The sequence below is a fragment of the Eptesicus fuscus genome, chromosome 15, assembly GCF_027574615.1.
Source record: "Eptesicus fuscus isolate TK198812 chromosome 15, DD_ASM_mEF_20220401, whole genome shotgun sequence".
NCBI classification, from domain to species: Eukaryota; Metazoa; Chordata; class Mammalia; order Chiroptera; family Vespertilionidae; genus Eptesicus; species Eptesicus fuscus.
The window spans coordinates 76,096,109-76,119,297 of NC_072487.1; the positions used below are offsets into that span (position 1 = coordinate 76,096,109).

Genomic DNA, 23,189 nt, shown 5'->3' on the forward strand with positions numbered 1-23,189 from the left:
TTTCTCCACAGACTGAGGCCGACGAGACCTTTTATATCAGTTGTACCAGCCGGACTCCCATGTTGGAAAGCTGGGGACAGAGAGGCCTAGAGGGGCATCCCCAGCGCCTTGGTGTCTGGCAGGGCCTACACTGCCCAGGCCACCTAACAGTGCACTGTTACTTACGCAGCGTGCTGCCCCCCGTGGGAGCGTGGCTGCCCCCCTGTGGGAGCATGGCTGCCCCCTGTAGGAGCGTGGCTGCCCCCCTGTAGGAGCGTGGTTGCCCCCTGTAGGTGTGGCTGCCCCCTGTGGGAGCGTGGCTGCCCCCCCGTGGGAGCGTGGCTGCCCCCTGTGGGAGCGTGGCTGCCCCCCTGTAGGTGTGGCTGCCCCCTGTGGGAGCGTGGCTGCCCCCTGTAGGTGTGGCTGCCCCCTGTGGGAGCGTGGCTGCCCCCTGTAGGTGTGGCTGCCCCCTGTGGGAGCGTGGCTGCCCCCTGTAGGTGTGGCTGCCCCCTGTAGGTGTGGCTGCCCCCTGTAGGAGTGTGGAGTTGCTCTCAGCCTCGGGGTGAGCAGCAGCAGGAGTGAAACCTGTCCCGGCTCCTTGCCAGGCTCTGAAGCAGGTAGTGCCAGCCCGTCCGTGGAGGCTCTGGGGGGGCAGCTCACCGTCCCTGTGTCGGCCCCTCTGCGCCCGGAGATTCTCGTTGCCGACCGGCCCTCGCTGGCTTCTGCCAACACTGATGAACGCTGGCTTGATGTGCCCAGTTTCCATTTGCCAGTTTTGTACGCCCTTCGCCGCAGGCTTCTCGGTCTGGAAGCCGAGGCTGGACTTGCCAGGTCTCTCGGCCCCTCAGGGCGGGCTGTGGCTCCAGAGCAGGTGACGGTCCCAGAGATGGGCCTCGGGAGTGCGGGTCCTTGTGGCGGTCAGGTCACTGCTGTCTTGGAGCCTTTGGTTGACCTTGAGGTTGGAGCAGTTTCCGAACGGATGACCTAGCTCAGTTCTTTCCTCCTCAGGACTGATGAAGCCCATGGTGCCCCCAGACTCCGTCAGTGGGACTAGCTGTCGCTCTGAGGATCAGAGCCGTGCCCCCCAACTGCAGGAAAGAAAAGTGACCGCCATCGACCCAGCCCCTGTGTGGAGCCCCGAGGGCTACATGGCATTGCAGAGCAAGAGCTACTCGCTGCCTCCCCCAAAACCCAGCGACACTTTGGCCATGGACATGCATGTCAGGTGAGACGAACGTGGTCCTGCCAGCCTGCACCCACGGAGACATCTCCCAGGACGCTGCCGGGGAGGGCACAGGAAGGGCCTGCCAGGGCCTCTGGGAAGGAGAGCGTGGGGTGGCTTGGATGCTGGTGTGAGTCGCTGTCTGTGGGGGGGCTGAAGGCCCAGGAGCAATCGGTTCAAGGCGAGTCTCTGAACGGGGCAGGGCGGGGGTGAGGGCTCTGGGCTCCGCAGGCAGGTCGAGCTGTGGGGACTCCTTCCTGTGAAAGCAAAGCACGCTGGCCCCGCCGGCCAGTGCCAGCCTCTGCACGGACCCCGGCGCCAGCTGACCGAAGCAGAGGATCCCCGCCACTCCCCGTCTCCAGGGGGGCACGCCGCGTCCACCCTCAGCCACCGCCTTCTTCACTCTGGACTCCAGGGCCACCCACCAGTCCGTGGCCCGGCCACTCTGAGGCCTGTTTAAAGATAGAGGAAATGTTGGTGCTTATGTTTTTTTTTTTTTTTCTTTTTTCGTTTTTTTTTTACATTTTTTCTTTTGAAAACTAAGCTCTGTGTTCAGCATGGAAAGCAGGAACCAGGCTCCAACCACATTGACTGGTTTTTCTGGTTCCTTTTCAGGAATGAAAGCGCTTACTCTGCCTCACCCGGAAGGCCAGGGGGCGTAGGCGCCCCGCGCGCCCTCCTGGAGGAGAGAGTGGAGGAGTACTTGAGTGCTTTCGACAAGAAGGCGCAGGCAGACTTTGACAGCTGTGTCTCTTCCCACAGAAGAGGCCAGGAGCTTTTGTTTCCACCCCCAGACAATGTGCAGGACGCAGGCGCTCCTCGGGGTCACACCCCGAACCCCAGGTGTTCCCCACTGGAGCCCGACTTTGCCCCAGCGGAGAAAAAGCCAGATTATAGCAATTGGGACGTCAGCCACCAGCCCAAGGCCGCTGACACAGCCAACGGCGTGGACAAGGAGTCGCCCCGGGAGGAGCCGCCCTTCAGTGCCTCCTGGGAGAAGGAAGGGAGCCCCCACAAACAGCCGTCCCTGGAGCCCGAGTGGAGCCCCGAGCCCCGGGGCCCCGGCAGCCAGCAGCAGGAGCAGAGCGGCAGGACCCGGAGGTCGGGGCCCATCAAGAAGCCCGTGCTGAAGGCGCTCAAGGTGGAGGACAAGGAGAAGGAGCTGGAGAAGAGCAAGCCGGAGCCGGGCGAGGAGAGCGCCCGCCCGGCCCCGGAGGAGGCGCCACGGCACCAGGCCGAGGCCGAGGACCAGGAGAACGACCCCACGCTGGCCAACGCCTCCCCCTCCGCCTCGGAGGCCCAGGGCGCGGCCCGAGATGGCGGGGGCCGCTCTGCCAGCAAGTCTGAAGAGGACGAGAAGCCCGACAGGGCCCGGGAGCCCGGCGACGCGCCCCTGACCAAGAGGAACAACTGGATCTTCATCGACGAGGAGCAGGCCTTCGGGGGCCGAGGGCAGGCCCGGAGCCGCGGCCGCGGCTTCCGAGAATTCACCTTCCGGGGCCGGCCTGCTGGCGGCGGCCCCGGCATCTGCGGCGGGGGGGTCCTGGGGGCGCGGGGCACCTACACCAACAGCCAGAGGAGCGGCCGCGGCCGGGGCCTGCGCGAGTTCGGGCCGCCCGAGGACTTCCCCCGCGCCAAGCCCCGGCGCCGCATCGCCAGCGAGACCCACAGCGAGGGCTCCGAGTACGAGGAGCTGCCCAAGCGGCGGCGGCAGAGGGGCGCGGACAGCGGCCACGAAGGCTCGCTCCTGGACAGGGAGGAGGTCGCCTCCAGGAAAGGCGACTTCAGAGACTCGTGGCGGTCCCACAAGGTGTACGCGGACGACGGCGGTCCGGAGGCGAAGAGCAGAGGCCCGCGGGCCTTCGGGCGCGCCCTCCCTCCCCGGCTGAGCAACTGCGGCTACGGGCGCAGAACCTTCGTGTCCAGAGAGGCTGCCCACTGGCAGAGCCGCAGTGCCGGCGCCTGCTGGCAGGACCACGGCCCCCCCGACACCGGCCCCCGGCGGCCCCCCGACAGGGACGGCGTCCCCGAGGCCTCCCGGCACTCGGACGCGCTGGGCGCCAGGGGCGGCGAGGACAGCCGCCTGGAGGACAAGAGGGCCTTCTTCCCGGACGACCCCGGGGCCGACGCCGAGAGCGCGGAGAACCGGCCCTTCCGGCGGAGGCGCCCCCCGCGCCAGGACAAGCCCCCGCGCTTCCGGCGCCTCCGGCAGGAGCGCGAGGCCTTGGGTCTGTGGGGGCCGGAGGAGGAGCCCCACCTGCTGGCGGGTCAGTGGCCAGCCAGGTCCAAACTCTGTCCCGGGGACAGGAGCGGCGCCGTGGGCCGCCGGTCCCCCGAGCTCTCCTACCAGAACTCCTCCGACCACGCCAACGAGGAGTGGGAGACGGCCTCCGAGAGCAGCGACTTCAGCGAGCGGCGCGAGCGGCGGGACGGCTCCGGGCCCGAGCCCGGCTCCCACGCGGACGGCGGCCTGCCCGGCGCCGGCCTGGGGGAGAAGAAGGAGCTGGCCAAGCGGAGCTTCTCCAGCCAGAGGCCCCTGGTGGACAGGCAGAGCCGGAAGCTGGAGCTGGGGGGGTTTGGGGAGAAGGCTGTTAGGCCAGGCGGTGGTGACACCTCTCCCCATTATGAGAGCCAGCAGAGTGGGACGCCTTTGAAAGCCAAAAGGTAAAACAACAAAACCCGGGTCCTTTTGTTGCTTGTTCTGTGACTGAGCCGGTGTTTCGAGCAGCACTCCATGCATGCGTGTCCCGCCGTGTGTCAGGGCCCGCCCTGCGCCCGAGGGACTGCAGCCCTCGTGTGTGAGCGAACCCCTCACTCGCCCTGCACCGCTTGTCTGCTTCCTGTGGCGTCTTGTTGTGGCTTCAAAACCAAAACCAGAGGCCCCGCCCCAGTGGCCCTCTTACGTGGCACCTGGTCCAGGAGCCCAGCCTCCTTACGTGCCCTTGGCTTCCCCTGAGGGGCCACTGCAGCGAGGTGCCTGCCCGAGGCGGCTTCTCCCGAACAGCTCTGCTTCCAGCAGCCAGGAGGTCGGGCGCCTTCGGGCACCGCCACTGTGTGTGGTAAGACAGGCAGGAGCAGGCACCGCCATGTGCGTGGTAAGAGAGGAGCGGGCACCGCCACTGTGCGTGGTAAGACAGGCAGGAGCGGGCACTGCCACTGTGCGTGGTAAGACAGGCAGGAGTGGGCACCGCCATGTGCGTGGTAAGACAGGCAGGAGCGGGCACTGCCACTGTGCGTGGTAAGACAGGCAGGAGCGGGCACCGCCATGTGCGTGGTAAGACAGGCAGGAGCGGGCACTGCCACTGTGTGTGGTAAGACAGGCAGGAGTGGGCACCGCCACTGTGCGTGGTAAGACAGGCAGGAGCGGGCACCGCCATGTGCGTGGTAAGACAGGCAGGAGCGGGCACTGCCATGTGCGTGGTAAGACAGGCAGGAGCGGGCACTGCCATGTGCGTGGTAAGACAGGCAGGAGCGCAGGGAGCGGGCGGCCCGGGATCGGAGGCTGTGAAAAGGATGGCCCCAGCCCAGTGCCCACAGGCTGCCTGGGCTCAGGAGAGAGACCTCAACATGCGGGAGATGCTCCCACCTGCCCCTGCTCAGATGCGGGGCAGAGCCTGGGGTGACTGCCCCCAGAGGAGGAGCCACAGGGCGTGCGGGTTCTCAGGTGTCCGTTAGTCTAGCTTCCAAGGACTCGGATGCCGAGGCCGAGCTTTGCCTCTGCCTTCTGCCCCGAGAGCCTGGTGGTGGCCGAGGCCTGGGCGGCCGCTGGTCAGTGTTGTGACAGGAGGGTGTCCTGCAGCCTGTCCTGTGTGGAGTCCTGCCACGCTTGGCTCAGTGGGAAGACGGTGCTGAGCCCTGGGCAGGGGCGGCGCGGCTGGAGGGGCCTCCCCTGTGGCCTGCCCGGGACGCACTGCTGCCGGGAGTGGCTTCCCTGGAACAGGTGGTGGGGCGCGTGGGGGCAGGTCAGGGCATGGTGCCTGCTGTGTGCTTGGGCGGTTTCCCTTTCCTTCCCCGGCCTGCTGGCGCTTCTGAGCTAACGAGGTCCCCCTTCCCTTCCAGGACCCCGGACGAGGCCTTGCCAGGAGGTCACAGCGGCCACTACCCCCTGGAGCGGGCTGTCCATACCACCGCTGACGTCCCCGAAGCCGCCTGTGAGAAGGCGGAGGAGGCCCCCCTGGCTGCTCAGAGGGTGGGCGAGCAGGGAGAGGCCATGAAGCAGTTTGACCTGAACTACGGAAGTGAGTCTGTTGCCTCACGTCTTCGGGGGAGGCAGGGAGCCGAGCCAGGTGAAATGGGGCCTCGCCCTGCAGCTGCCAAGTCTGCCCTCTCGCTGTGTCTGAACCTCTGGGGCAGGCCCTGGGCCTTGTTCCGGGTACAGAGATGAGCAGAACAGATGCGACCCCTGCACTTGTGTTTCTCACAGCTTGCCAAACCCCTTCACTGCCCTTAGTGCCCCCACTGCTCAGGGAACTGTAACAATGGGAACCTGAGGCCCAGTGAGCTTGAGGGGGGCTCGTCCAGGGTCACGTGGCTAATTAGGAGCAGAGCTGGGACTTAAGTGTCTCTATTTCCAGAGACTTTTCTGGGCTGTAGCGTCACTTCGGTCTCTGGTTTGCGTTAACGGTGTGTGTGAGAGGGTGTGGGATCCCAGCTCCTTCTGTAGACACGGTGAACACTGCACGGCTCCTAGGAGGTGCCCAGCCAGGCACTGCCCAGCCTTTGGAGCTGAGCCGTCCCAAGATGTCAGGTGCCTGTAGGGCTGGGTTCTCCTTGGCTTCTGGTGAGTGGAACACCATCCCTTCGCGTGAACTCTTGGTTCAGATTCCATCCTCGAGAATTGTGGGTCCAGCCCCGGGGAGGAGACGGAGGTGGGCTCCATGGTGGGTGAAGGCTTCATCGAAATCCTGACCAAGAAGCAGCGCCGCCTGCTGGAAGAGGAGAGGAGGAAGAAGGAGCAAGCTGTGCAGGTGAGGAGCGCGGGGAGGGGAGGAGCAGGGTGGCGGGCAGCCGGTGCGGGAACCACAGCCAGGCGGCTCCGAGTTCTGGATGGAGCAGGGAGGAGGGAGGAGGCAGGAGTGTCCCTCAGACCCCTTCCCAGCGCCCACAGTGGGTGACCCCATCCTTGTTCTCGAAGAGGGACTGTCCGCTGACAGCAGGGGAGCCCAGCTTAGCTCGGTGCAGACGGCCTCAGCCCCACGTCTGTCCTCTTCCCACGGCCCCTGTGGGACCCTGTGCTCCCCTGGCGCCCTTGGGGCCCTGCACACTGCCCTGTGGTCGGCTTCATCACAGTCCACTGGCTGTGAGCCCTCGCCAGGTGTGGCATTAACACTCACTCGTGGTTGAGGTCTTGCGAGAGAGCGTCCCAGCATCGCTGGGGCAAGTTCTCTTGGTTCTGATGCCCCAGAGACATTTGCTGGGAGAATATGCCACGTGCCTGACCTCTAGGATGGCCTCTGCCACCTTTCTTTCCTTAGGTGCCTGTCAAAGGCCGGGGCCTTGCCTCCCGTATTCCTCCTCGGTTTGCGAAAAAGCAGAACAACTTGGGCCTGGAGCAAGGCGATGTGCCTGTGCCGGGCGGCAGCCTGGGCACCGAGATCTGGGAGAGCAGTGGCCAGGGTAAGAGCTGGGGTGTCTGGGCCAGATCTCTTCTCAGGGAACATCTGCTTCCAGGACTGAGAATGTAGGTGGGGTGGCCTCTGAGCCAGTGTTAGCCCCACCGTAGCCATTGGTGGCTGTGGCCCTGAGCAGGGGTAGGCTTCCCCTGCCTTGCAGTTGCTGGAACAGCAAAGCGTTCCGTGAGTCTGGAGACCCGGAGAGGGGTTGTCCCCGCCCCCCCTCACCAGGGCACCCGAGCTGGCCTGGCTCCCTTTGCCCATGGCACTTACCCTTACCTGTTATGTGTAGAGGAGCGACGACGGACTGCCAGCCGGGGCACCGGGCCCAGGGCTTTGTGATCTACGCACTGGCCTTCCCCAGCCCGGAAGGAAGGCTCCGTCAGCCCCCCAGGCACTCTGAGAAAGACAGACTTGGAACCAGACTAAGGTGGACCTTGCTCTTTAGAAAGTTTGTTCCCCTGAACTATAAAAAAAAAAGTCTGTATTCAATGCTATTTTTCTAGTAACTTTAAAAACAAAACCATCTTAATGGAACCAATTCTTCTTGAATGCCCACTTTGGACAGGACCCGGAGGGAACATAGAACAAGGCACATAGCACCCCCGGGGAGCGTGGAGAAATCACCCACAGCCAGCTTGTGTTTACACGACGCAGCCCGGGCTTTCAGGGTGCGGGCCTCGCCCTCAGAGCGCCGGACAGGCCGAGGTCCTGGGCTCCAGGCCTGGACTCGCAGTTGCGCCGCGGGGCCTGTCCCCGTTGCAGAATAAGGCTGGGACGGACTCGGCTCTGATGGCAGGAGCGATGGCCTCTCAGTGAAATACCGACGTCAGATAGTCGGTGGTGTGTGATGGGTATGTGTCAGGGTGTGCATTCCGGAGGTACCTGCCCCAGGCTGGTTAGAGCGGACGGAGCCCAGGAGAGGGCTTCTGTCGTCCGGCTTTCCCTCGGTTCTGCAGCGCTCAGACCACGGCCGGGCGCCTGAAGGTCACACGTGAGGTGGTGTGGACAGGCTCAGGGCCATGGCTTCTGTTGGAGTCTCGGTAGTGGCGGCGTGGGCCTGGCGGGGACTGGCAGCAGCGCCCAGCGGGTAGAAACAAATAGTTGGCTTGAGTGAAGGGAGCGTCACAGCGGAGAGGCAGTCTGCCTGAGGGTGCTGGGCAGGCGGGTGACGCTCAGACCAGCTCCCAGGTATCCGCGCTGCTCGCTGGCCTGTGGGCGGGGCCCACGAGGGCCGTGAGGAGCTGGGTTTGTGTAAGCCACGCCTGTGCTCGCCTTGGCAGCCTCCTTGCTCCTTTTTGATGTCCTGACTCTCTGCTCCCTCCTCCTGGCAGCCCTGCCTGTTCAGGCCTCAACCAGCGACTCCTGGACTAAAGCCGCCACTGCCTTCAACAGCTCCGAGTCCGGCTCTGCCGAGGTGAGTGCGTGGGTGCTCCCCGGCTGGGTGTGCTCACGTCCCCATGGCTGTCTGTGCTGGGCTCTGTCCGTCCTGCGGCCCAAGCCCTCCCTCAGCCTCAGCAGTTGAGCCTGGACCAGAGGCCATTTCCTCAGGCCCCGGCTATGGCTGGACTACAGTCTCTGTTTCTGACCTCTGTGAGGTGCCTGTGTGAGAGGAAGGAAGAAAAGGGGTTACCCCACCCCATGTCGGGGAGCAGCCGGGGGCTCTCCTTCACACCTGTGACAGTGGCCACTCAGTTTGGTTTGGGTCACAAGAGAGATGAGTGTTGTGACGGTCTTGGCCGAGGGCCCGCTGGGGGTCTGGAGGTTCGGGCAGGGGTGCCTTTGGCCACATCCCTTCAGCTGTCGGGTCAGGACCCAACGCGGGGCAAGACTGCGCACGGGCAGGCAGCACGGGGAGCTGGGGTCAGGGCTCTGACCCGTTGGGTGCCTTGCACAGCAGGGTTTTAAGAGCAGCCAGGGAGACAGTGGTGTGGACTTGAGCGCCGAGTCTCGAGAGTCGTCCGCGACCTCCTCGCAGCGCAGCTCGCCGTATGGCACTCTGAAGCCAGAGGAGATGAGCGGGTCCAACCTGGAGCCCAAGGCTGACGGCCATAAGGAGCAGGCTCAGAAGCAGCCTGAGCAGAAGGTAACCTGGAGTCCCTCTGGCAGGGGCCGGGCCTGGGCAGAAGGGCTCACGGTCTTGTCTTCTCCCTGATTCCCGGGCGCGTAGAAGGTCACCTAGTCTGTGTCTCAGCTTCTCTCTTTCCCATCCAGGATTCAGAACAAGGCTCAGCGCAGAGCAAGGAGCACAGACCAGGACCCATCGGCAACGAGCGCTCCCTGAAAAACAGAAAGGGCTCCGAGGCGGCCGAGCGCCTGCCAGGCGCCGTCGTCCCGCCTGTCAACGGGGTGGAGATTCACGTGGACTCGGTGCTCCCGGTGCCGCCCATCGAGTTTGGAGTCAGTCCGAAAGTGAGGCTTTGACTTATTTCCTTTTTCTTTATTTTATTATTTTATTTTATTTTATTTCTGTACTTGGAGAGGAAGGAGGAGTTGGACAGGTCGTCTCCTAGAAAGAGCAGAGGTGGGAGCTGAGCGGCACTGGGGAGCGTGCAGTGAGCCGTGGACGGAGGGAGGTGCTAGTGAGCTGCCCCCTAGATTCCCTGCTGACACCACCAGGCTCCCGGGCCAAGCAGACGGCAGTCTTCACGGCAGGGAGAGAGGATGAGACTGCGCAGGGCAAGACTGCGCAGAGGCAGGCAGCACGGGGAGCTGGGGTCAGGGCTCTAACCCGTTGGGTGCCTTGCTGTGCTGTGGGGGAACATGCGGCCATGGTGCTTGCGTGGTGGGTTTTTAGAGGCGCTGAGACCATGTCTCTGCCGCAAGGTGAGCCGGGATGATCTCCAGGGACTCTGTCCCCTTCTTCCAGGACTCCGACTTCAGCTTGCCGCCGGGGTCCGCCCCTGGTCCCGCCGGGAATCCAGTGGTCAAGCTCCAGGACGCCCTGGCTAGTAACGTGAGTGTGCTTCCTCGCCGGCCCTGGCCCCACGCTGGTCGGCCCCGGGGTCAGGCAGACCTGGGTTTGAGTCGTGACGTAATTTCTAGCTACTTACGTATCTTCAACTAGTTGTGTCAATGTTCTACACCCCAGTTTTGTGACCTTAAAATGGGGTGATGTATTTCCCAAGGTCTGGTTTGTGTAGCATGCTTCGACTTTCTGTTCTTCCAAGTTCGCGTCATGTTTGAGAATGCTGGGCGAACCACGCTTCCTGCCTGAGCGCTCGGGCCCCGCAGATGCTGAGGGCACTGCCCAGCGCAGGAGAGGCTGGCAGGCATCGCTGAGCCTGTCACCAGGGACCTCTTTCTCGGCCTCCTGGAGGTCTCCAAGCCTGTGTCGGCAGCCAGTCGTTACGTTGCTGGCACATGCCCGTCCCTGCTAGAGGGCGGGGGAGGGGCTCTCCTGGGCCTCTGTCAAGGGAAGCCATGAAGGCAGCTCTTTGGAGGAGATAAACTGGTCTTGGCTGCTGGCAGCTTCATCTTGTGTCTTAGTGCACACGACCAGACCCGAGGGCATTTGACACGTCACCTCGCTTCCTCTGTGCCTGCTTGTCCCATGGTTTCCTGTCTCCTCCAGGCCGGGCTGACACAGAGCATTCCCATCCTGCGGCGAGATCACCACATCCAGAGGGCCATCGGCCTCTCCCAGATGTCCTTTCCCACGGCCGACCTCACTCTGAAGGTAGCGCCAGTCCTGAGCTCGGCAAGGCCCACGTGGTGCCCTGGCTTGTGAGGAGGCGGGAGCGGGCAGCCCCACCCACGGCCACCGCCTCTCCCTAGTAACGTTCATCCCTCTCCTCTCCTTGCGTCCAAAGATGGAGTCTGCGCGGAAGGCTTGGGAAAACTCGCCCAGTTTGCCGGAGCAGAGCTCTCCGGGGGGCCCTGGCTCGGGCATCCAGCCCCCGTCCTCTGTGGGAGCGTCCAGTGGGGTCAACTACAGCTCCTTTGGCGGCGTCTCCATGCCGCCCATGCCTGTGGCCTCCGTAGCACCGTCTTCTCTCCCAGGTATCGGCCCGACCCACCTCGCGCGCTTCGACAGAGTGTGCAGCTGGCAGCCCTGAACACACCCGCCCTGGCTCACGGAGTGTGTGCGCGTGGGAGTCTGGCTGTCTCCAGGCTGGGCGGACCCAGCTTCCCTGAGGCTCTGTCCCAGCTCCCGGGGGGAGGAGCGAGCAGAGATGGGCTTTGAGTTGGATCGGGTTCATGGGGGCGCTGTCACCTCTGCCAGTGAGCAGCGCCGCTCGGAGACCATCCTGGGCGAGGACAGCGCTCCGGGGGCAGCCACGCTGACCAGAGGCCATGCCGGGAAGTGCTTTCCTCAGCTGAATCCTCAGTCAGCCACGGACATGTTGTCCTTCCTGCCAGCGTCCTGGTCATTGCGTCAGTGCCCAAAGGGGGCGTGGGGGGGGATTTTGAGGTCCCGGCTGCCGAGGTCTCAGTGATGGAATTCCAATAGATCCTTCTGACCCTCCACTGTGGACTCAATAGCAGGGAGATGAAGAGGAACGTGGCTGAGAGACCGAGGCGCCTGCATGCAGTGGAGCCTCCTGTGTGGGGGCAGTGGGCACGAGGGGCATGGGCAGGGTGGGACAGTGAGACCTGATCCTGTTCTGCCTCCGTGGTTCTGTCTCCAGGCAGCCACCTGCCCCCTCTCTACCTGGACGGCCACGTGTTTGCCAGTCAGCCCCGGCTGGTTCCTCAGACGATACCTCAGCAGCAGAGTTACCAGCAGGTGATGGCCGCAGGCCGGGGGCCGGGCGGGGACGGGGGCGGTGTCAGAAGTCCTTCGTTTCTTCTTTCTCTGTATCCCTCGCGTGTCACGCCCAGCACCTGGCATGCCATGGCAGCCAGTCTGTGTGGGGGACGAATAAACGAGAGGCGAGGAAGAGGGATGGAGCTAGTGCTCCAGACTGCTTAGTTTTCCTTCGAGTTCTCTGTCCCGGCCGGGGAACTAGCTGAAACGGAATTCTCTCTGGTGATCAGGTACCCTTCTGATGAAGAGAAGCAAGGCCTAGGCTCCCAGGCACGGATGCATTAGGAAGAGGTAGTTTTAGAACGAGCAGGCGTTCGCTGTTGGCAGCACCGGCATAGTTCCCGTGGGAGCTGGGAGCTGGAGCTGGCGCGGGGCCAGACCTTCCTGCTCAGACCAGCACCAGGCTCCCGGCGGAGGCGCTGCCCAGGAGCAGATTCGGGGCCGAGGACAGAGGACTGCCTGTCCTGCCCTCTTTAAAACGTGTTCTTCAATGTTACCTTGTTTAGTTGTGCGAGGTGATGGTCTTCACGGAACTGGATCATACTGCATGTGTTCTGTGTGTGGTTGTCCGTTCACCCTCGCGTCTGAGCGCCACCTCGATGCGTGCAGCTAGGGAAGTGTATGACGCATAGAGCAGAGGAAGCGCAGGAGGAGGTGCTTGGACTTGCACTTGGGGCGGTGTTCCAGCTGCGTGCGGAGGGGAAGGGAGGACCAGCTTGGAGGGCCCCGCAGTGACCTGCTGGCTTCCCCACAGGCTGCCGCTGCCCAGCAGATTCCCATTTCCCTTCACACGTCTCTGCAGGCTCCAGCCCAGCTGGGACTGAGGGGCGGGCTCCCCGTCTCCCAGTCACAGGAGATCTTCAGCTCCTTGCAGCCCTTCAGGTGAGACGAGGACGAGGGCTGGCGACTCACAAGCGGAGCTCAGACCTTTGCAGCCTGTGCACTCGTTCCCTTTGCTCCCCTTGGGGGTGGGGGGCGGGGGTCACTGATAGTTCGTTCTTAACTGTGTGCAGGAGGGGCTGTGAGCTGCTCCCTGCCCTCTGCCACGCCCTTGCCCCCTCCTCCAGCTGCCCTAGCTGTGTCTCACGTCCAGTGCTTTTGGCATCACATGGGTTTCCCTGCGTCTTGTACGTCTGTCCATTTGTTTAGTCCAGTGATGCCCAAACTGTGGTCCCTAGACCAGCAGCAGGGGCACCGTCCAGGGGGTGTAAACGTCGAGGCGTGGGGCCCGCAGTGACTTCACAAGCCCTCGGGGCCTCGTGCTGGCGCTCCCACGCCTGCCTGTCGTCGTCTGGCTTTTGCAGGTCGCAGGTGTACATGCACCCCAGCCTGTCGCCACCCAGCACCATGATCCTCTCTGGCGGCACAGCCCTGAAGCCTCCGTACTCGGCGTTCCCCGGCATGCAGCCCTTGGAGATAGTGAAGCCCCAGTCCGGCTCCCCCTACCAGCCCATGAGCGGAAGCCAAGCCCTGGTTTACGAGGGCCAGCTCAGCCAGGCGGCCGGGCTGGGCGCCTCCCAGATGCTGGACTCGCAGCTCCCCCAGGTCAGGAGTCAGTCCCCCCCTCTCCGCTCCCCCTACCCCCCGCCTGTTTTTCCCTCGCCTGCCTCGGTGTGTGCTGACTTGCTGCTGTAGCCTCGGTGACTGGGCCTTGGGCTGCTGGAACCAGGCCACATGCTCAGCCCCTTCTGAGGGATCCGATCACCTCTGTCCCCAAAACTCGCTTCCCCTCAGAGCACTGCTCCTCCTGGAGCGCCCCCCCCCCCCCCCCACCCCCCCCCCCGCGGCTGTGTGGCTGGAGGTGAAGTGAGCGATGCTTCCCAGTCCTCCCAGCGGTCTGCTGGACCTGAACTCAAATCCACTGGGCGGCCCACATCTGTGCTCTAATGTCTGTATCTCACGGCATCTCACACTTGTTCAGACACCGGGTCCACAACGGGGTTTTCTCCCTGGTCCTGAGGTGGTCCGGTCCGCATCACCTGCTCTGGGCCTTCAGCAGCTCTGTCGGCCTGCATTGGAAAAGTATTCAGAGTGCAGCCGGTTCTCGTCCCTCCCCCCTCCCTGTGCAGGCTCCTGCACGAGCTCCCGCCCCCCCCCTTTAAAACAGGTGGTGTGTGCAGGGCGGGCCTGGGTCCTAGCGGCTCTGGCTGCCACGTGTCTCGGTGATGCAATTCCAATAGATCCTTCTGACCCTCCACTGTGGACTCACCAGCAGGGAGATGAAGAGGAAAGTGACTGAGAGACAAAGTGGCCCCCTCTGCCCCCTCCTCTCACCCATCTGGTTCTGGACGTTAAAAGGGGTCGCTTAGGCCTTGCAGTTGCTTTCTTCTGCCATAACGTGCTTCGGAAGCTTCCCGGAGGCTCCAGTTTGGTTCCAAGAACCCTGGCCCAGAGCCTCGTGCTCTGACCTTTAGGGGCAGAGCTGTGGCGGGTTGGCCCGGGTGCTGCACGGAGGGCACGAGGGAGCCTTTGCTGCCTGGCCGTTCTCACCTGGGATCCCCATGGCGCCACCTCCCGAGAGCCTCCCGGGCCCTCCCGCCACCACCCGCACACGGACCTGCACACAGGGCTGCCGCCCGCACTCTGCGCTCTGGCACCGGCGCTGTGGCCCCTCGTCCCGTGCCTGCTTCCTCACCTCCCAGTTCCAGCCGCAGGCCTGCCCCGCCGCCGCGTGTGAAGTCCAGGGTGGCCTCCCGGCTCCCATGGAGAGCGAGTCTCCCACTGCGGTGCGGGAAGGCCTCGCTGTAACTCTTGAAATAAGAACCTGAAGTCTCGTGTGTGCTTGCTCTTGGGCGTGTAAAGTAAAGTGTTTGTGACTTTCCCCCCACCACCGCTTCCTTTCCTGACTGTCCCTGTTGTCAGCAGCTGACGATGCCACTGCCCGGCTCCCAGCTGCCTCTGCCGCGGTACGGCTCCGGACAGCAGCCGCTGCTCCTGCCCCAGTCCATCCAGCTGCCACAGGGGCAGAGCCTCTCGGTTGGGGCCCCTCGCAGAATTCTTCCGCCCGGGTCCCAGCCTTCGGTCCTTAGCACCAGCAGAGAGGTGAGCGCGGCTCCATCCTGCTGGGGTCCTGGAGGGTCTCACCGGCCTGCAGGTTAGCCAGAGGCCACTGTTGTGGCGGGAAATGCCAGGGGCCCGGGGCGCAGCCTCTTGCCTTGCCCTGGCCAGGGCCCCTGGTTAGTGTGCGAGCTGGCTGTGTAGACGAGCTCAGGTGTGCGTTGCCCACACAGGAAGGAGGCGTGTCCGCCATGCCCGGTCCCTGTGTGGGCGCGGGAGCTCCCAGTTCAGGTGCGGGTCCTGGAGGCCCAGGTAGAGGAGGCCTGGGGCTGGGCCCAGGGCCCAGGTTCCTCACTAGCCCCCCGGTTCTGCTGAGGGTCCCTCCTCAGGGCAGAGACGGCAAGGCAGCGCCATGGTGGTGCTCAGCCCTTAAAAAGGAACAAGACCTCGAGCCTCGATTCCTTTAAAAGCTGCCTCTCTACCCAGAAGTTCTGGGTCTTCCTGGGCCCCGTCGGCTGTGCGCAGGGTGGTTCGGCGCGGGCCAGGCTGTCCCCGGGCCCCCAACCTGCAGCTTTTGCTTCCGGTCTCTAGTCCTCTCAGATGGAGATGAAGGGTTTCCACTTTGCCGACAGTAAACAGAATGGCCCTTCAGGAGGCTCCGTGCAGTCACCACAGACCTACAGGTAAAGGGGCCGGCAGATGCTGCGGGGCTGGGGTTCCCAAGAAGCTGAGGGCCCCGGGAGGGGGGCCCAGGGCACCGAGGCCGATCCCCTCGTACGCCCGCGTGTCACCATGCGTTTCAGTCGTCACTGGGAACTCGGGGACTGGCTTTGTTGTTAACCCTCCTCCCATGCTCTGCGTTGGGAGAGCTGGCCGGGAGGGCGGGGACAGGAACAGCCAGGGTCGCTGTCGGGCTGGCCCTCGCTGCGCACAGCTCTCTCGCCAGCTCTCTCGCCAGCTCTCCGAACGGGAGGCGGTGGCCACACAGGCACAGCCCGGGCAGAGGCGCGCCCTCCCCAGGACTGGGTGCTGCTGGGCCGTGGGCCCTGGCTCCCCAGGCGAGCTGCACCTTTTTGCTTCCTCTCCACCCGTCTCTGCCTCCAGCACCAGTCCCAGGCCCTGAGCTGGCTCAGAGCTGGCCCTGTCTGAACCGTCTTGTTCAATTGCTCGTGTTGGGAAGGCAGCAAAGCTCTGGCTCTGCCAACTTCCTCACCCCAGGGAGCGCGTGTAGGGTTGGGAGGCAGCATGACCGGCTTCGGGCCCAGGGTCAGTGCAGTCGACTCTTGTGACGTGTGGGAGGCGCCTGGAAACCGCCCTGTTGGTAAATGAGTCAGACAGACGTGCAGCTGGCAGTGCCCGGGGGGGGGTCAGCAGAGGCTCAGCGCCCACCAGGTCCTCTGGCGGAGGGGGCCTGCAGTCAGATCTGGCCAGGCACTGCCCGCTGCTCCCGGAGTGCGAGGCCTCAGCTTCGGCCCCTGCCACTTCCTTCCGTCCTTCCAACAGCATTTCCAGAGAGAGGGGTTTTTGTGAACCTTCTCCCATTCCATCTTTTCTATTCTTATTTTCACTCTCTTGGCTTCACTTATTTTTGTTAGTTCGCTTTATTGTCCGATCATGTTTTTCACGTGGGCCAAAACAGCAGAGCCGTTAGAAAGCTGTGTGTGGGCAGCAGCACAGCGCCAGGTGCATATGGAGGGAGAGAGGGGGGGCGGGGGGGGGCTTGGAGTGTGCGGTGCTGCAGTCTCCCGCCCTTCCTGGGCCCTCCCTCACCACGAGCCGCGTGTGCCCAGGGTGGGAGTGGCGGTCACTGCCCTCCGTGGAGCTGCTTAGAAAACAGAATCCTGAGCTAAGGAGCCTTGGTTGTGTAGGTGTTTCCATTGGGGCTGGGAGCGTGGTACGTTCTTATAGAGAAGCATTCCCCACTTTTTCTGGAAACAACTTCTGAAGGTGTCCTGCCACACGGGCTCCCCGCTCCGGTCTTTGGGGGGTGCTGTGTGCAAGACGGCTCTTCGGGAGGCTGCTCCTGGCCACAGCCCGCCGTCCGGAGTCCTGGTGAACTCTGCACACAGCACTTCGCATACTTTTACCATGAAATCATTTTTTCACTTAGCACCTAATCAGCCTTCCTGGGAACTGGTTGTCTGGGCAACGGAACACACATAGAAAGGTGTTCTACAGTATCGTTCCTTTTGTTATCTCCATCCCACCAACCTCCACCCCCCACCCAAAGAAAAGAAAGGGAAGACTAGAAAAATACTGGGCATGCCCTAACCGGTTTGGCTCAGTGGATAGAGTGTCGCCTGTGGACTGAAAGGTCCCAGGTTCGATTCCGGTCAAGGGCATGTACCTTGGTTGTGGACACATCCTCAGTAGGAGGTGTGCAGGAGGCAACTGAATCGATGTTTTTGTCTCATTGATGTTTCTAACTCTCTATCCCTCTCCCTTCCTCTCTGTAAAAAATCAATAAAATGTATTTTTTTAAAAAAAGAAAAGAAAAATACTGGGCATAATTCTTAGGTTTAGAGACCTTTTATCTGGCCATAGAGTCATGTTGGTCCAGACCCTCCAAGCCCTGAGAGACTGCTGCTCCTCCTGCCCGTCCATCTGTCTGGTCAGTGTCTGTCCACAGTGCCACCTCGGTCTCTACCCCTGGTGCATCTCCCTGAGCTGCGCTGGAGGATCCAGGGCGACTGAGCACGCTCTTCCTCTGAGCTTGGCTGCCTGCGGTGTGTCTTCCTCCGCCAGGAGGTCTGTGAGCCCGAGCCAGGGCCGCGCGCCGGGCTTGACTCCCTCCGGTGGTGACGTGTGTTCTCACCCCCTGCCTTTGGTTTTTTCAGGCCTAGCTCTGCTAGCCCCAGTGGGAAGCCCTCTGGATCAGCAGTTAACATGGGCTCTGTGCAGGGACACTACGCTCACCAGGTAGAAGATGGCTTTCCAGACCTCCAGCCCCGACGCTTAGGCCCGTCTCCAAGCGCCAAAAGAGAAGGGCCTGCCCACCCCGTTTGCATGCTCCTCTTATAGAGAGAGGCGTGCCCTAGCGCTTAGAGCATGGCGCCAGGGGTCGAGTCCTTCTGGCGAAGGCATTGCTCCTCCTGACGGGCGTCTGGATCCTTCCTTGTCCTGCAGAGAAGGGAGGATGCGGAGTCCCCGGAGAGGTGACGCCAGCAGGTGGACTGGCCTCCTAGCGATTCGGGCTGTGAAGGTGCTGGGACTGGGTTAGGTCTGTGGGTCAGCGCTAGCAGTCGGGCGTGCGCGTGAGCGGGCACATGTAGCCCTAGTAAGTGCTGTGTCTCGTCTGTCCTGGCTGGGAGGGACCGCGATGGCGTGGCATTTCCGGGCCATGGGGCACTGTTCTCACTGCTGCTCTCGAGCATGACGGGCTCCGGGCTTGGACGTGTCAGCGCAGGCGTCTAAGTAAAGCAGCTCCTGCCGGCGGAGGCGGAGGACTGGCCACTCGTTTCACTTCTCCCGGCGTGGCTCCCGGAGGGCCGCTCCTGGAGTTGCTTGGATTGAGCTGATGCTCATGGTGTGGGGCAGGTGGAGGCCGGTCACTCTGGCGCGCACTGCCCAGTGCTGACCTGAGAGTAGGGAGACCCTGATGTGAACCTGGAGGTCAGACTCGGTCCTGGGGGTAGGCTCTCGAAGGCCCGGGAGATGCACGCCTGCCAGAGGCCCCACCCCTGTGCAGACAGGCGGGTCTCTGCAGGGGCTTTGTCCCTGGGGGCACCGGGGAGGGGGCACTGATTGGAGGAGGTTCTTCAGTCGGCCCTGTGGAGGCCTGCGGGCATCGCAGAACGCTCCCCGGAGGACCCCGCGTCTTCCCGCCTCCGAATCACCGCACTCAGCGCCTGCGGGAGGGGACAGCAGCGCCACCCGTGTCCTTCCTGGGAGAGTTGCTTCTAGTCTGTCCACCGAAGGATGGACTCCTTAGGGTAGCTCTTCTCTGTGGGCTCAGGAGCAGGAAGGGGGACTGTGTAGCCGCCGCCGGCTGCTGTGTGAGGGTAACTGCTTTGTCCCGTTCATCTGTCCAAAGGCAAAGCCACGAGTGGATGAGAAGCCCGGCCTGGGAGCCGTGACCCTGCAGGAGGCCCCCTTGGCCGCCTCCCAGGTGAAGCGCACAGGAGCCATCAAGCCTCGGGCGGTGAAAGTGGAGGAGAGCAAGGCCTGAGGTGCTGCCTGGCCGCCTCGCCGTGGGCAGAGCCGCCCCTCCGTCCAGCTGCCTGGCCGTCCAGCCGCCTGGCCGGCTGGCAGATCCTCTCTCCACTCCTGACAGCTCCGACCAACCAGCTTGCACCGTGGATATGGCGTTGACCTGCTTGCTTTCATACGAAACAGCAAACAACCCCTCCCGTCTCCTTTCCGCCCGCCCAGCCGCGGCCATGAGGATGCAGCCGCGCGTGCAGGGCGGGCAGTGGGGGCGGCCCCCTCGGGCAGCTCCTCGGCGGGCTCAGTGCCTCCCCCTCCCGTCCCGCACGGTGGTGTGGCAGCAGGTCCTCCCTCGGAAGCTTTTTGTTTTAAAAAGCAGCTGAAGCAGCCAAGGTTTTTACAGAGAAAGGAAAACACACAAGCGATGTCCGTGTAGCTGAACTTTTCTATGGTCTTTGCCAGCTCGCCCTGACCTTGTCCAGTAGTGGCGTCCCCTCTCCTGTCCAGTTTGAGATGTCCCTGCGACGCCGCCTGCCCTTCGTTGGTTAGCCTCCGAGGTCACATAAGGCGGCTGGCTGCGCCCCGGGAGCCCACGGGCAGCCCAGTGAGCTGGTTTGTACGTGAGGGTTTCTGTCCCGTGGACGTGCTGGCCACTGGCCCTGAGGTGAAGCGCGGGGACAGTCACTGGTGTATCCCAGGTTGGCCTGACTGTAAGCAGGCAGCACCACAGCCCCCCCTTCCCCCCAACTCCCGTGTCTGCTTGAGGGCTCCGGCTCTCCGGGCTGCTGTCTCACTCACTCCCTTTCCGGAAGCCTCCACTCTCCTGCGCCTTCTTCCCGGCCCCTCCTCCCCGGCAGCCACACGCTGGGCTGGGGCCGGCAGGGCTCCCTGCTCCCCTCGCCTAGCAGACGGCCCAGGTGGGGGGACAAGGGCCTGAGCTGAGCAGTGAGGTCAGCCTTTCCAGTGCGGGCAGGTCCGAGGGGAGGCTGTGTGCAGGGCTGACCGGTTCTGAGACCGCCTGGGCAGCCATCCAAGTCTGCGGAGCTGCCTCCAGCCGAAGGTTCACAGGAGCCGTTTTACGCTGAGCTGGAATCACCCCAGACCCTGTCACCCGAGGGGAGGGAGGGGAACACTTGGGTTTTGCACGGGCCCTTCAGGAACTGAGCAGCACCCACACAGAGAGAGGGCGCAGCCACTGGTCCCAGGGAACCTGGCTCAGCAGCGCGGAAGGTGGGCGAGCTGCCACCCTGTGTCCCTGCAGGTGGGTGCTGGCTGCTCAGGCTGTTTCTCAACTCTGTCCCGTGTAGGGAAAGAGGGCCCTTGGGCTGCTGAAGTGGTTTGTGCTGTGATGACGGCTTTAAGGCCGGGTCAGCCGCCTGGCAGAGCTCCCGACTCGCGCCTGGAGGGCCAGTTTCCTCGGACGATGCTTTACTGCTCACGTGGTAGCTTTCTGCACCCTTTGTCTCCATCCTCAGACCTCACTTTCTGCTGGCTCCTCTCTCCCCTTCATCTCCTGAATCTTGACTCTGGAGCCCTGTCCTCACTCCTGCCCAAGTGCTCATCTGCTCTACCCCTCCCCTCCCCTCCCATGAGAGCTGCTGCCTGCCCCACGCCCCGCTGCCTCCAGCGCCCCGCTTCCCTGCAGGAGCCACGCGAGAGCTGCTGCCTGAACACCTGGAAACCTGCCCAGACCCGCCCACCTGGTTCTGGGGTCCCCTGCTTGTCGAAAGCAGAAAGGGTTTTCTCATTGTGAGAGGCCACAGAACAGTCCTGGATGCTGTTACGAACTCAAGGTGTGCCCTGGCGATCCCGACAGAGTGACAGTGCTGTGTTTGAGGAAAAATAAAAACAAGGGTCACCTGCTCTCCAGCCCTTCTCTCTGCCCTGTATTTTCTACTCCCCGCCCCCAGTAAAACAAACACTAGGATTTATTTATATGTATTGTTGTAGGTCTAGGTGAAGGAAGGAACGGCCCACTGCTCTATTTATAGATACGTCTGACTCCCGTGAGGAGGGCCGGGAGTGCATGTGCCCTTCGTGCTTTCTCCACCTCGCGAGCCCCGCTGCGGGCGCTTCCCACCGAGAAATTTCCAGCCGGACTCGGGCAGAGGGGAGCCCCGGGCCTGCCGCACCCCTCCCCTCCTTGGTCTGATTAAATGCAGTCTTCACTGCGGAGATATTTGAAGGTGCAATCTCTTCCTTTCACGTGGTTTCAGAGCTAAGCTCAAGGTAGTAGGACTCTGGGTCTTATTTTGGTTTCAAACCCCCCTCTTCAGAGCGCATATCCACGCAGAGGCCTCGGCCAGGGTGTTTTGGGGCCTTTGGTGGGAACAGGTGAAGACCCAAACTTACCTTTCTGCTGCTGAGATGGGGGTGGTGTCCACGCCCTCATGCACCTTTGCCTGCTGGTCACCCTTCTGATGCTGGCAGCTCTGCCCTGGCTGTGGATGGTGCAGCCCACTGCTTGGCACCAGGAGCCCTGATGTAGCGTCTCCGGCGTCAACTGCCCAGTGGAGTGAACTCCCAGCGTGCGGGGTCGTGTGTCTGAGGGTGTGTCTGAGGCGGCGTCCACCGACCGAAGATTTCTCTGCCAGCTGTTTGGTCTGGTTTTCTTCACCGTAACTCCCCCGCTTCTGTCCACACTATTGTTTGCAAACTTGGAATTCATACACTTCTGGCTCTCGGTTCCAAAAGGGGGAAAACAGGATGACGGACACGTTTCAGAAAAATCGGTTTGCCCACTTTCAAAACTGGGTCATTCCAGCCACTTCTCGGAATACTGAGCATCTTGTTCCACACGGCGCTCCAGCGAGGCCCTCGCCCTCCTGCCTTCTGGACCTGCCTCCTGGACGGGTGGTGAGATTTGTGACTGGTGCTCAGAGCCAAGGAGGAGGGGCATGCCTGTGCGAGGTGGTGGGGCGAACGGTACAGCTCCTCCCTGCTGGCCGCTCCCCTCCACCAAGTAGCTGCGCGTTGCCTCTCACCTGGACTTGCCCCTCTCACCTGCACAGCAACCTGGGTAGGAAGGTCGTTTGGAAGTGGCCTTGGACAACCAAGATACTCGAGTGTTTGTGCTTTGTCGTGCTCTGTGATGAGGGGGACATGCAGACTTCAGAAAGCCAGCCCTTGCGGTTTGAAAGCATGAGACAAGACCACCCAGGACAGGAACGCTCAGCGTTGGGGTCAGTTTGTCCCCCACCAAGCTCTCCACTCGGACCACCAGCGCGTGTTTGGCTAGTGACCTTCCAGGCGCATCCGACCTGCCGTTCAGTCCTCCCCCCATCCCCTCCCGCCGGGTTGGGTGGCCTCCAGGATGGTAGCAGTGTCCCCAGGGCCCTGTCTTCAGCATGTTACAAAGCCTCCCAGGGGACACCGGACCTCTTGCCTCGCATAGTGAAAAGGGTTTGGGGTTTTTGTTCTTGAGAGGGTTTTTGTTTCCTTTTGTTTTTATTTTGGCCTTTCCTCTCTTTGTCTTTTCATATAGACCAGATATTTGAAAGGGCAGACGATGGCAAAAGGCGTGATGTGCAGCTTGTTCATACATTATTTGGGGGAAGCTTTTGCCTTGGATGGAATCATGGTTCACCAGGCTGTGGTGGCACTCACCCCTTGCCCTTTCCCTCCAGTCCAGTACCTATTGTTTCTCCTTTCAAATATGTGATTGTACTAACTCTTTCCATATGAAAGAATTCTCCTTATTTAAATAATAAAAAAAAAAACACCCTGAAGCTGGACATGCTTTCTCCGGCTGTGTCCCTGGGTTTTCTGAGGTTTTCCTGTGAGGGTACATGTTAGTGAGTGACTTGACTGAGATGCCTGAAAGCAACAGGGGGAGAGAAGAGACAAACCTGTGGGTAAGGTGCATTTTCCAAGCGGGTCAGCGGTAGCAGTCCCCACGATGGTGGTGGGTGTGCATGGCACCTCCGGAGAGGTGGGTGTCCCCGGAGAGGTGGGTGGTCAGAGGCGTCTGCTCTGCTGCCGCTGGAAGCGGGAGGGCGCTGCTGCACCTCAGTGTAGGAAGAGGAAGGACCAGAAGGCATGGGACAGGAGGGTCACGGGCTTGCATCTGGGGTCAGGCGGCAGTTCTCCGTTCCGCCATCTCCCAGGTGTGACCTTCGACGACCTCGTTTGTCACTGTTTTAACTAGAACGTGGACTCTACAGGACCTACCTTAGGGGGTGGTGTGGGTTCAAAGAATGTAGGCAACTTACAGACTGCTCCCAAGTAAGTTTAACGTGTCCACGAGGAAACCCTGCCCCTGGGCAGGTGCCTTCGGAGCCCGATGAGGTTAGAGGGGACCTGGGCCGCGGGTCTCACCCGACACCGCCCTACGCCCTGCCCTCCCAGCAGCGAGTCCGGGTGAGTCACCGCATGCTGGTGTGGGGTGGCCAGCGTGTGGGACAGTCTTAGCAACAGCGTCAACGCAGTTATTGTGTCTGCAGCCGTCTGTCTGTCCGGGTTAACGTGCACAGGCGAGGGACCT

General features: G+C 62.5%; 1 protein-coding gene and 2 non-coding genes across 5 annotated transcripts in view; all 3 read left to right on the forward strand.

The window, feature by feature from the left end:
- PRRC2B (proline rich coiled-coil 2B) overlaps positions 1 to 22,438 on the forward strand; it is a 76,065-nt gene extending 53,627 nt beyond the window's left edge. Inside the window, exons 15-32 of one of the 3 annotated variants that reach the window (XM_054726728.1) lie at positions 988 to 1,204; positions 1,817 to 3,865; positions 5,261 to 5,439; positions 6,023 to 6,168; positions 6,676 to 6,817; positions 8,148 to 8,230; positions 8,711 to 8,899; positions 9,028 to 9,225; positions 9,683 to 9,769; positions 10,388 to 10,492; positions 10,626 to 10,815; positions 11,445 to 11,542; positions 12,318 to 12,445; positions 12,868 to 13,108; positions 14,426 to 14,605; positions 15,152 to 15,243; positions 17,398 to 17,479; positions 18,594 to 22,438. In XM_054726728.1, coding sequence (XP_054582703.1) covers positions 988 to 1,204; positions 1,817 to 3,865; positions 5,261 to 5,439; positions 6,023 to 6,168; positions 6,676 to 6,817; positions 8,148 to 8,230; positions 8,711 to 8,899; positions 9,028 to 9,225; positions 9,683 to 9,769; positions 10,388 to 10,492; positions 10,626 to 10,815; positions 11,445 to 11,542; positions 12,318 to 12,445; positions 12,868 to 13,108; positions 14,426 to 14,605; positions 15,152 to 15,243; positions 17,398 to 17,479; positions 18,594 to 18,728 — 4,541 coding nt within the window. In that variant the 3' untranslated portion in view covers positions 18,729 to 22,438. The remainder of the gene's footprint in view (positions 1 to 987; positions 1,205 to 1,816; positions 3,866 to 5,260; positions 5,440 to 6,022; positions 6,169 to 6,675; positions 6,818 to 8,147; positions 8,231 to 8,710; positions 8,900 to 9,027; positions 9,226 to 9,682; positions 9,770 to 10,387; positions 10,493 to 10,625; positions 10,816 to 11,444; positions 11,543 to 12,317; positions 12,446 to 12,867; positions 13,109 to 14,425; positions 14,606 to 15,151; positions 15,244 to 17,397; positions 17,480 to 18,593) is intronic. The other 2 variants (XM_054726729.1, XM_054726730.1) reach the window with 2 other exon arrangements.
- LOC114226797 (small nucleolar RNA SNORD62) lies at positions 11,244 to 11,329 on the forward strand. The gene has a single exon (XR_003612908.1). It is a non-coding gene; the product is annotated as a small nucleolar RNA SNORD62 (small nucleolar RNA).
- Positions 13,721 to 13,806, forward strand: LOC114226798 (small nucleolar RNA SNORD62). The gene has a single exon (XR_003612909.1). It is a non-coding gene; the product is annotated as a small nucleolar RNA SNORD62 (small nucleolar RNA).
- Positions 22,439 to 23,189: the final 751 nt, after the last annotated feature.